The sequence below is a fragment of the Podarcis tiliguerta genome (genome assembly GCF_965153285.1).
Source record: "Podarcis tiliguerta genome assembly, chromosome: 8".
Taxonomy (NCBI): Eukaryota; Metazoa; Chordata; class Lepidosauria; order Squamata; family Lacertidae; genus Podarcis; species Podarcis tiliguerta.
Window position 1 is genome coordinate 5488501 of NC_139541.1, and position 12389 is coordinate 5500889.

Consider the following 12389-nt stretch of genomic DNA (forward strand, 5'->3'; position numbering starts at 1 on the left):
GATATGAACCAAGCATGGCCCACTTTTATGCTCACTGAGATGTTTTGGCTGATTGGCCAGCTAAACCAGGTGGGGGTAGCCGATAGGTCTCAAACCCTCAATGATTTAGAGACTTCCCCTGCATGCAAAAACAGGCTCTGGCAGATTGAGTGGACAAGACCAATAGTGGGTCCAGTGGTCAAGAAAGCGGTTTCTGCACATGCTCTACAGAGAGGTGAGGGACTTTTCAACCTGGGAAGGTTGCCCATCTAGGAGAAGGAGAAGTCTGATCCTAGACATCTGCTGCCTTGTGGGATAGCTCTAGGAGAAGAAAAGGCAGGAGTATCATTCATAAAACACATTATTCATTCATAAAATATCTTATTTACAAATATGAGAGTTATAAATTGATTCTTTCCAAGCAGCAAAACACTCCAGCAGGGGGAACTCTTGTGCATGTGAAAACACTAATTCTAAAGTTCTGGTTTAAAGGGGAAATGCGGTCCTTTTAAACAAGGAATAATGTCTTAGAGATTGTGTACGGTGGAGCCCTATTTTCTGTAACATGACCCATGACTCTACAACTCTATGACTTATTGACATTCTGATCCTATCTGTTGCCAAATGAGAGAGATGGAACTACGGAAACATAAACCCTCCTTTCTTAATATTGGCTTATTGAACTCTCAGAGTTCGAGATCTCTTATTATTAAGAGAAAAATAACTACCAAACTCTTAGAAGACATCTGAAGGCAGCCCTGTTTAGGGAAGCTTTTAATGTTTAATAGTTTATTGTATTTTAGTGTTTTGTTGGAAGCCGCCCAGAGTGGCTGGGGAAACCCAGCCAGATGAGCGGGGTATAAATAAATTATTATTATTATTATTATTATTATTATTATTATTACTACTGCTACTACTACTACTACTACTACCCGAGTGATGACAGCCTTGACCTAGAACGCGGATTCCAAAATTTCCCTCCCTCAACAACATAGGAACCAACCTCCCAATATTTTATTCAAGTTGGCAAGTCCCTGCTGAACACGAATCCCCATGAAAATTGCTGGTGGTTCTGGCTGATCAATTAATTATTTTTCTGTCTTTTGTAGCAACTGTAATGTACTTTGCTAGATGCTGCATTTTTTGGTATGCGTTCTTCTATATAAATTCTTAGAACTCCATAGAATTCAAACTGTAGTACAAACTCTAATACAAGAAAATAAAAGAAGCAGGGATGGACTACCACTCCCATCAGCCTCTTCCGCGGTTAGGAAACACCCGGACCGGAAGGATCGCCTCCTGGGGCTGACGGGAGTGGTAGTCCCAAAACGCCTAGAGAGGACACCAAGCTGGCGGAAGAGGCCGGAAGGGACTCTCCCTCCTGCTACTTAGATCTCCTCAAGCCAGTCAGAGAGGGCGGAAGGGGAACAGCCGCCAGCAAGACTAAGGGGCAGCAACCGCCGTCTTCTCTCTGCCTCCTAATTCGCCCGCCTGCAAAGGGCGGGGCCCAGGGCAGCCTATCGGGAGGCGGGCAGAGCCGTTGGTGCGCGAGGGGGCCGCGCGTGCGCTCTGGCACCAACATTCAAACGGCTGGCGAGGGGAGGTCGCCGCACCTGTTGCCGCCGCCGCGGGGTCCGGGCATCGCCAGCGGAGCGTCCTTGGCTGAGGCGGCCCAGGCGGAGGAAGCAGAGGCGCCTCCGGGGCCCCGGCCATGATCTCCTGGGTCCTGTACCGCGTCGTGGTGTGAGTTGGGCTGCATTCGGGAGCTGGTGGAGGGTCGACTGGATGGCCTCTGGGGGACCCCGCGGCGTTTCCGTGAGGCGAAGGAGTCGCTTGGGGGGGGGGGGGCGTCCTTTCGTCTGACAGCAGAAGGAGCCAGTCCAGTGTAGGAGCCTGAGGTAGCTCGGTGGGTGGGTGGGATGGCAGCTAATGGGACCCGCCCTCCGAGCCTTTGGCTGGAACGGCGCCTCCTTTTTAGATATGTTCATGCCCATCCAGAGGACTAGAAACTTGGGCTGGTAAATGGAGGCGCCTCGCCCCGTTGTTCTCTCCAGCTTGGCGGGTGGGGGGGGGTCGTCTCCAGAGAGAAAACGATGAGCTCTTTGAGTAGCAGCCTGGCTCCCAGATGCCATGGAGCACCCCCCAAAACACACACTTATTATAATAGTACATTATTATTATTATTATTATTATTATTATTATTATTATTTTGGTTTATTGCCTGCCCTTCCTCCTAAGGTCCCAGGGCAGGTAACAGCGCTGTAAAAGACATTAAAACGCATTGCAAAAAATAATAATAATAATAATAATAATAATAAAAAGTAAGAAAAGTTGGTGCACTTCCACTTGTGGAATGCTGCTGTTTTAGATGCACTCTGGTTCCGTGATGGAGTGTAACTTGGATGCTTGTGGGATGCCTTTAGCGCCAGGCCAAGTGTATGTGTAACAAGGGTGCCCATTGAGGAAGTGTGTTCTGGAGGCTTGGCATGAATAACGCTCATGGAATTGAGTCAGGGCTGTAGGCGGGGTGGGAGTCAGATGCTGTGCCAGGGGCATGGATGCCATTCAGTTGCAGATCTGTGGAAAGAACAGAGACAATGGAGCATTTTCCCTTTCTTTAGCAATAGAGACCCTTTCCCCTTTAATTTTTATTTCCTTTATAATCCTCTGGTTTGACAGAGTGGTTGGGGGCCCTCTGGGCACCTAAAACTTGAAACTTGCAATGTTCCTTCAGCTCCACCGATAAACCTGGTCTTTTTTCAAAGGAGCCAAAGGTTATATTATGCTCTTTGAGTCCTGAATGCAAGACACAACAAGCCATATTATGCTCTTTGAGTCCTGAATGCAAGACATGACAAGCCACATTATGCTCTTCGAGTCCTGAATGCAAGGCATGACAAGACATGCCTTCTCCTCCCTGGTTGCACAACTGGCAAAATGCTAAGGGCCGTTTTGCACTTGACTCCTGTGGTAGTCGGGTTTTCTTCTGGTGTCTCACAAGCAGCACATAGTGGTTCTGAACTGAGTCAGCACCAGGAGGCTGAATTAGATGGCTATTGGCTGGATTAGATGACCCAATTCCTGTAAGTCTATGATTCCCAGCTTTGCATTCTTAAGAGAGGAGTCATGCTGATGTGGAAGGAGCCACAGAATGCTGGGCTTCTCTGATGCAGAGAAACTCAGATGCACCATAAACACTACAGCTTAAATCTTGCAAGTTCTAAAGCCAGGTAGGTAGCTGTGTTGGTCTGGCGCAGTAGAAATGTTATAAAATAATAATAATAAAAATAATTGTTGGCATGCACACGAAAGCTCATACCAAGACCAAACTTAGTTGGTCTCTAAGGTGCTACTGGACATTTAAAAAAAAAAAAAAGAGTTATAAATCTTCACCCTTGTAGTTTCAAGATATTGCTTGCTCATCCTTCTCAGTAAACAATTGTTCAGCCTCCCTGCCGCTATTTTTCTTAAATATAACCTGCCTCAGTTTTGCTTAACTGCAGACTAATGGCCCTCAGTTTCTTTCAGTCTTTGCTATTGTATGCTTCTTGAACCTGGTGCCTTCCAGATGTCTTTTCATCAGATTCAGCCAGCGTGGCCCATAGAGTGGGAGCACAGCAGGGGGAGCCGATGAGAGCTGTGATCCAGAACATTTCAAGGGCTCCAGATTGGGGAACTGAATCTTTTCAGGCATGCCATCAATAGTTCCAGAAGCATCCCATCGATTCAGAATTATAGAATTGTAGAGTTGGAAGGGACCGCCAGGGTCATCTAACCCAACCCTCTACAATGGTTGATTGGTTGTGTAGAGCGCCTTCCTCAGAAATGCTGTTGCCTTATACTGAGTTGGACCATTGGTCCATCTTGTTCAGAATTGACTGGCAGGGGATTTCAGCATCTTAGAGAAAGATCTTTCCCAAACTCCCCTGCAAATGCTGGAGAATGAACCTAGGCCCTTCTGTGCACAACCAGGTACTTTCCCACTGAGCTATGGTAACCCTGATCAAATATTCTCTGTTTCCATATATGTTATGGTGCCAACAAGATGGTGGAATGCTCTACACAACATTCCTGCAGTTTTGAGTCAGGGGCTGGGGAGATTCTTAGATTTCATGGGGGACTGAGCTGGAGGCTCCTGGAGGGGCTTGAGGTTTATGTCTCCAGCTGCCCTTTTGTTTACACCCAGCAGCCAAGGAAGGCCTGGCTGAGGAGCTTGTTGAGCCGGTCCCACCTCTCATTGAGCAACCCAAGGCATGTGTGTAGGAGGGAGAAGGCCCCAGAAATAATCCTTGAGAGTGCCTGAGCTGTTCAGTGCAGTCAGCTGCCTGCCTGGTGCTTGGAGGCCTCTTGCACCCTTCTTGCCATGCCCCAGGGTCAGAATAGCATATTCTCTGGGGCAGCCATGGAGGCTGCGAAGGCCAAGGTGCAGCGCTATGCGAAGCAGTGGTGCCTGTGGATCCTAGCTGGATTGTACCGGTGCTGGCCTGCCTTCTTGACGCCCCCTTTCCGTTACAGGCTGGTGCTTGGGATGCTCTACCCTGCCTATGCTTCCTACAAGGCTGTGAAAACGAAAAATATCCGGGAATATGTAAGTGGTGTGGGGGCGGGGGGGGGGGGGAAGAATGAAGTAACCCTCAGATTCTGAATACAGTACAGTGGACTCTCCGGATATGAATTAAATTCATTCCGGGGGTCCATACTTAACCTGAAAACTCCGTAATTGGAGGCGCCACTTCTGTGCACACATGTGGTGCGATAGAGCGCATCTGCGTATGCGTGTGGTGCGCAGACTGCTTCTGCACATGCGTGCATGGTGAAACCCGGAAGTATACACTTCCGGGTTTGCCGCCTTTGCAACCTGAAAGTTACGTATCCAGAGCGGTACGTAACTCAAGGGTGCACTGTAGTTGAGTCAAGCTGTGGGTTGATTCCATCTCAGTACTGTGAGTGGCTTCCAGAGTGGGCAGATTCTTCTGTAGCCACAGTGCCCAGGGCTACTGTAGAAATAAAACAAATGTATTTCCCACAGTGCCTGGCTAAAGCAGCCAGGTGCTCTGCTTTCCAGAGCCAGGGGCATTCGTGCTCAGCTGTGGCATTGAGCACCATGCACTTTTTGTGGGGCTGCCTTGACATTTGGACATTTGGGGACTACAAGTGACACTGAATGGCTTCCCTTTGGGTTGTCTTCTCCCATATGATGCTGCTCCTCAGGGGTCCTGCTGTCTGTCCCTCTTCGTGCCTGAGGTGCAGTGGGTGACTGGGGCAGATCCTTCTAGAACTGGTGGACATCCAATGAAGCTGAATGTTGAAAGATTCAGGACAGACAAAAGGAAGGACTTCTTAATGCAAGCACAAAGTTAGACTGTGGAACTCCCTCCCACAGGAAGCAGTGATGGCCACCAACGTAGATGTCTTCAAAACTGGATTAGACAAATTCATCAAGAAGTGGGCTATTAATGGCTACTAGCCATGATGGCTATGCTCTACCTCTGCAGTTGGAAGCCACAGTGCTTCTGAATACCAGTTGCTGGAAACTGCAGGAGGGGAAAGGGCTCTTGCACTCGAATCCTGCTTGGGGGTTTTCCACTGAGACATCTGGTCAGCCACTGGACTAGATGAGCCATTGGCCTGATCCAGCAGGCTCTTCTTATATGCTCCTATGTTCTTCTCAGCCCGGGGACCAGGATTGTGGCTCTCCATTTCCAGGCTGTGTTGCAAATTAAAGACACTTGCGGCTTGGAGGACACACTTGTCATGATGATTAATAAACCAAAGTTAGATGGGGGACAGTCATATTGTGACTGGTGTCTCTTTACCTTTGTTGACGTACTGTGTCTCCATGGTGCAATTCCACATCAAGAGCTGAAGATTTGGGTGCCACCTGAGACCAGTTTCTCCCTAGCAGGGCAGGGTTTCCCCAGGCATTTGCATCTCATTGACTAGGAGGGACCTAACACTTCCTGGTGACTTGGCAGGTCCGCTGGATGATGTACTGGATCGTGTTTGCCCTCTTCATGGCCACAGAGACCCTCGCAGATACTTTCGTTTCCTGGTGAGTTGCCGTTCTCCCTCTCTCCCCACCCCCTTGTTTCAATGAACTACATAGACATGTCCGCTGTTGAACAGAAAAAATCCCAAAGCCCACCCGCTCCCTGGTCTCACAACTGTGTTTTCTTCTGAACAGGTTCCCTTTCTACTATGAGATCAAAATGGGATTCGTCATATGGCTGTTGTCTCCATACACAAGGGGGGCTAGCTGGCTGTACCGCAAATTTGTACATCCCACATTATCCCACAAAGAAAAGGTGAGAGTAATCCTGGAACAGACCGTCCGCTTCAGGGAAGGGGGGGAGGCATTCAGGGTTCTGGCACCAGGTGAGCCACTCCTTCATTTTTCCGTCCAGTTCTGGATGAGCAAAGGATTTCTGGAAGCTTCTGTGTGGGAGTTACTACATGCATGGAGGTTTTGGTCACCAAAAGTTCCAGCCTTCAATGTGCTTTGCCTGTTGCTTATTTAGTTCTGCCAGAGTCATGTGCATTTCATACAATCTTTCTCTTCCTCTTTCCCTGCAGGAAATTGATCAGCTCATCCTTCAGGCCCAGGAGCGTGGCTACGAGACACTCCTGAGCTTTGGGAAGAAGAGCCTCAATGTCGCAGCCACAGCTGCTGCCCAAGCTGCAGCAAAAGTAACCACATTTCCTCTGCATATTGGCTAAGAAGGGGGTGGGGTGACGGTGTAATGTAGTAGCCTTGTCTGTTGCACTAAAGCCCCTGTGGCCTTGCCAGTTCCCAGCTCAGCATTGCCAGGCCATGGAGGGTGGTTGAAGCATGCTATGCAAACCTCTCACCCCAGCTGACTGAGATGTAACCAGCCAGAATCTGGGTAGTTCTCTGGACTCAGTTGCCCTTCCCAGTTGACCAGATACTGCCTGCAATAAGCTTTGCCACCTGTGGGAAGGAGCTGGTAGGGTGACCTCATTTTAATAATCTACATGAATGTAGAACAAAATTGGGCTTACTCCCAGCTCTTACTGGGAGTGTGGCCCCGAGGCAGATGCTTAGGCCTTTGAGCAGGATTACGCTTCCCAGCTTGGGCTGGTTCCTTCTCTGGATGCCTCTGAAACAGACCTCTGCTTGTGGAGGTGGTGATGTTTAGAAATATCCCTGTATGGCTGCAGCTGTGGATTGCCTCGCATTCTGCACACTCTTTAAGAAGGTCCTACCAAAGGGGGTTTGTGGGAATTCTGCTTTTGGGAGTCATTTATCAGTTGTGTACCCCTCCCTTGGCACAGGACACCCCTCTTTGTCTCATTCCTTATTTATTAAATTTATTTCATAAAATGTATATACTGCTTAATTTCAGAAAACCTCAAAGCGGTTTACAAAAAGAATAAAACAGTAAAAGCAATTAAAACATCCAAAAATTAAAACCAGCAATAAACTAGAAACACATCAGCATTCTAAATATCTGGGTTAGCTTGTCTCATGTGACATCACTAACAGTGGCAGTTCTCCTCTCAGTCCTCTCCTCTGTCAGCTCTGTTTAACCCCTATGTATTCCTTTCATCTTCCCCAAACACAATTGGGGCAAGGAGCAGTGTCCATATGTTGCTTTCTTCTCCATAGTGGAAAAAAAATTACCTCCAGGAAAGATTTTTGGAAGCAAAGCTTTTCTTGTCACTGGGGAATGAGCTGCCTTTGAAGGTGGACTTTTGTTTGCATACAGCTCTCTGCTTCATTCCTCCCTTTGTCTCCCCTTGTTCAGAGTCAAGGGGCCCTGGCCGGGCATTTGCGTAGCTTCAGCATGCAGGACCTGCGTTCCATCCCAGACACGGCTCCTGTGCATTACTCTGACCCCCTGTACCTGGAGGAACAGGAGCTCCGCCGGAGGCCAATAGGTGAGCAAGATGCTTGGAACTGCTGGCATCCACAATGATCAAGGGGGTGGAGGAGCAACTCCCCTCTAAGGAAAGCTTGCCATGTTTGTGACTTTTTAGTTTGGAGAAAAGGCGAGCAAGAAGTGACATGGAAGACGGTCATAGAATGCATGGCAGGGAGGGAGTAGACAGAGAGCTTGCCACTGTTTCTGTCTCATGAACAACACATGGGAAGGGTGTTTGACCATTGGCTGTGTTGACTGGGGCAGGTGACAATCCAACAATAACTGGCGTACCAGTTTGCTCCTTTCCCTCCCATAGCTGTCAACTTTTTCCCTTTTTTAAAGGGAAATCCCCTTATTCCAAATAGGATTTCTCGCCAGAAAAGGGAAAAAGGTGACAGCTATGTTCCCTCCCCCTGCATCATCAGCAATTGAAAGGGGGAAAGAAGACTACACCCCCCGTCTAACTTCCTGGGCTCCTGTTGCAGATGTATCTACATTTAAAAGTGCATGTTGTTTGGTGTTAAAACAGGCATGAGAAAAACTCCAGCCTTCCTTGCCTGCCACTCTTGGTTGTTTCATAGGACACAGGGCATCTCCTCAAGAGCTGGGCTCTGACAGCAACGAAGAGGACTGCTGGTCAGACTCTGAGCTCTCTGCTGGCGTAAGGGGCCACAGCAGGAAGCCTTTGCTTTCCAAGCCGCTGGCCAGGACCCAGAGCCTCCGCATGGTGAAGAAGAAGTCGCCTGTCAAAGAGGTGAGACCCTTGGATGGTGGGCACAGCCTGGGAAGTGCGCTGGTTTGGGCTGGCAAAGGGAGAGGGTGCAACCCCGGCCCCCACCCTATCCTCCAGAACATCAGCTCTTGTATTCGAGGCTGGGGTATCCAAGCGTGGGGTCTGCATGCCAGAACATTCACACTTTGTCCTCCTCTGCAGGGCTCAACTCGGCTCCCGCGAAGTCGCCCCAGAAAGAAGGTAGCCGATCCAATCTGTTAGGCTTGTCTGCAGGGAAGCCTTGGTTGCAAATGCTGGCACTTGGGACAGCTTGGGACAGCGATGACTGCAGTGCTTCACAGCTTGGTTGTGGAGGGAGATGGGTTTGAAACATACCATGTCCTGGCAATGTGAAGCCTTGTGTACCCTACAGCTACCACCCACACTGCAAGCCGGCTCTCAGGGCACCCTCCCCTCCTGGTCTCAAAGTGGTGCCTTGATTGTGACTGGTGGCCACCTTCCTCTCTGTACTTGCTGCCTCTCAAATATCCTGCCCACGTGATGTGCCTACAGGAAGGGGAGGTATCTCTCTCTTTCCCTTTCACTACACATGCCTTTTTTGACACAAGAATACTGTGCCATAAGCAGACTTGCCTTTTTAAATGCCAGGGGTGGAAGAGCTGTTTGTTGGGGGAGTATTAGACTCCAAGAATCTGGGTACCATTCTTCTTGTCCGGACGCTTGGCTGCTTTGAAGATGGGTCCCCCAGAGTGAGCTTAGTGCACTTCTACAGCACTCACACTTCGGATTGGGGTGCAGTGGTGAGATACCAAAGAAGAAAACATCCTCTCTCCCCCCACTTTCCTTGTAGCTGCTTACATCTCAGGTTTCTTCTTCTTCCGCTGAAGTTCCCCCACTGGCATGTCTACTTGAACACTATCACTAGCTAGGACATTGACCTAAGTGCATTTGTAAGTTTTGTATATTAAATAAATGCATTTTTATTAGACCTTATATTGCTCATCTTAAAAAGCAGAATGTGTGTGTTAAGGGGAACATTAGAATCATAGAATCATAGAGTTGGAAGAGACCACAAGGGCCATCGAGTCCAACCCCCTGCCAAGCAGGAAACACCATCAGAGCACTCCTGACATATGGTTGTCAAGCCTCTGCTTAAAGACCTCCAAAGAAGGAGACTCCACCACACTCCTTGGCAGCAAATTCCACTGTCGAACAACTCTTACTGCCAGGAAGTTCTTCCTAATGTTTAGGTGGAATCTTCTTTCTTGTAGTTTGGGTCCATTGCTCCGTGTCCGCTTCTCTGGAGCAGCAGAAAACAACCTTTCTCCCTCCTCTATGTGACATCCTTTTATATATTTGAACATGGCTATCCTATCACCCCTTAACCTCCTCTTCTCCAGGCTAAACATGCCCAGCTCCCTTAGCCGTTCCTCATAAGGCATTGTTTCCAGGCCTTTGACCATTTTGGTTGCCCTCCTCTGGACACGTTCCAGTTTGTCAGTGTCCTTCTTGAACTGTGGTGCCCAGAACTGGACACAGTACTCCAGGTGAGGTCTGACCAGAGCAGAATACATTGCATTAGCTTAAGAGCTAATGAAAGAAGCATTCCAGGCCAGTATTGACCTTTTAAGTAGGGGAGGAGGGTGGGGAGGCTGCTAATGTACTAGTTCAGCTCCCTACCTGCCCATCTTGATGGACTAGGAGTAGTGAAATACTGAAGGGAGGAGTGTGCTCATGTCACTGGCTCCTGTGGTGGTGAGTTTGCGAAATGGGGTTGTCAGGCTCTGCTCAGTTGCCATGCAGCTTCTAAGAGCCATTTAATGGCTGTCTAAGGGAGGCAGTGGAAGACAGGAGTGCCTGGCGTGCTCTGGTCCATGGGGTCACAAAGAGTCGGACATGACTAAACAACAACAAAATGCTACTCACCTTCCATGTTCTCCTCTTAACTGTTTTATCCCCGCTGCATAGACCTATCAGCTGCCCCTCCCCTGCAGGGGAGGTTACCATTTTATAGAGCCTAAAATATGACAGTATACAGTGGGCTGGGGTGGCCATTCCATAAACTCAGAAATTGAAGGAAGGTGCTTTTAGTGTCTAGGGTATTTGGGCTGAGGAATTGCTATTGCTCTGAGCTAACCCTTTGTGGGAGAAAAGGTTAATGTCCAAGCTCAGCCAGGTCCTGAATTTAGGCACTATCAAGCCTCCCAAGTTGTCATTTCCCACAAAAGACCCCCAGAAGCCCTTCCTTCCTTTGAACTGGCTGTGTTTTGGTGCAACTGGCTGTGTTTTGGTGCAACTGTTTCCTTTGCACCTGGTGGCTGAATCCCCAGGGAGTTTTCAAAGAAGTCAGTTGTAGAATCACTGATCTAACATAAATTTGTAACTTCAGCATCAGATCAGCCTCCATGTCTGAGGACTGGAAAGTAGCCAATGTAATGCTCATTTTTAAAAAGGGATCCAGGGACCGTCCTGCAAATTAAAGGTCAATTAGCTTAGCGTCTGTCCTTGTGAAAACTGGTGGAAAGTATTGCTAAGCATAATATAACCAAGCATATAGAAGAACAAGCCCTACAGAACCATTATGGCTTCTGCAGGGGCAAGACCGGTTTCACAAACCTATTAGAGCTCTTAGGGAGTGTCAACAGGCTATCTAGATAGAGGTCTAGATGGTTGAGATACTGTACTTGGACAAAGTTCCTTACTAATAATAATAATAATAAATTTTATTTATACCCCGCCCTCCCCAGCCAAAGCTGGGCTCAGGGCGGCTAACAACAGTAAAAACAATCCAACATTCTAAAAACTTTCACCATAAAATCAATCAGAAACAAATTGATGGCAACCAGCAAGCAGAACCCTGTGCAGATTGCCAGAGGAGTGGGTCAGGCTGCGCCCTGACCAAAGGCCTGGTGGAACAGCTCTGTCTTGCAGGCCCTGCGGAAAGATGTCAAGTCCCGCAGGGCCCTAGTCTCTTGTGACAGAGCGTTCCACCAGATTGGAGCCACAGCCGAGAAAGCTCTGGCTCTAGTTGAGGCCAGCCTAACCTCTCTGAGGCCTGGGACCTTCAGGATGTTTTTATTTGCAGACCGTAGGTTTCTCTGTGGGGCATACCAGGAGAGTACTAAATATTCCAGAGTAAGTTTAGCAGTCATGGGGTAAGAGGAGAGGACCTCTTGTGGTTCAGGAATTGGTTAGCTTGCAGGAAGCAAAGAAGGAATAAACTGATAGTTCTCTGAATGGAGAGATGCATGAAGTAGAGTCCCCCAGGGGTCGGTATTGGGAACTGTGCTTTTTAACATAATAATAAATGATCCAGTGTTAGGAATGAGCAGTGAGGTGGGCAAGTTTGCTGATGATAATAAGTAATTCGGGGTCATTAAAAGAGATGATGAAGAGCTTCAAAAAGACCTTGCCCAACATCATGGGTGCTACATTGGCAAAAGCAATGTAATGCAAACAAGTGTAAAGAAATGCATGTTGGGGCCAAACATCTGAATTTCACATATATACCATGGGATCCGGGCTGGCAGTGACTGACGAGGAATGAGACCTTTGGGTCACAGTAGACAGCATGAGTCAGATGTTGGTGCAGGGTGAAGCGGCTAAAAAAACAAGTTCTGCGCTAGGGATCATCAGCAAAGGAAATGAAAACAAAGCTGCTGATATAATGCTGCTGACTAAATCTAAGGTGTGACTGAACTTGCAATAATGGGTACAGCTCTGGTTGCCTCACCTCAAAAAGGACACTAGAGTTGGGAAAGGTTTAGAAAAGGGCAGCCAAAATGATCCAGGGG

General features: G+C 48.3%; 1 protein-coding gene across 2 annotated transcripts; it reads left to right on the forward strand.

The window, feature by feature from the left end:
* Nucleotides 1-1393: 1393 nt before the first annotated feature.
* Nucleotides 1394-9588, forward strand: REEP4 (receptor accessory protein 4). Of its 2 annotated transcripts, XM_083454271.1 has the most exons (8): nt 1394-1722; nt 4495-4567; nt 5955-6031; nt 6164-6284; nt 6553-6666; nt 7746-7878; nt 8444-8616; nt 8797-9588. In XM_083454271.1, the coding sequence occupies exons 1-8, from the start codon at nt 1691-1693 to the stop codon at nt 8854-8856; spliced, it is 783 nt and encodes a 260-aa protein (XP_083310397.1). In that variant the 5' UTR covers nt 1394-1690; the 3' UTR covers nt 8857-9588. The 2 variants fall into 2 exon arrangements, with proteins under 2 accessions (XP_083310397.1, XP_083310396.1); XM_083454270.1 differs by lacking the exon at nt 1394-1722 and having other exon boundaries at nt 3373-4567.
* Nucleotides 9589-12389: the final 2801 nt, after the last annotated feature.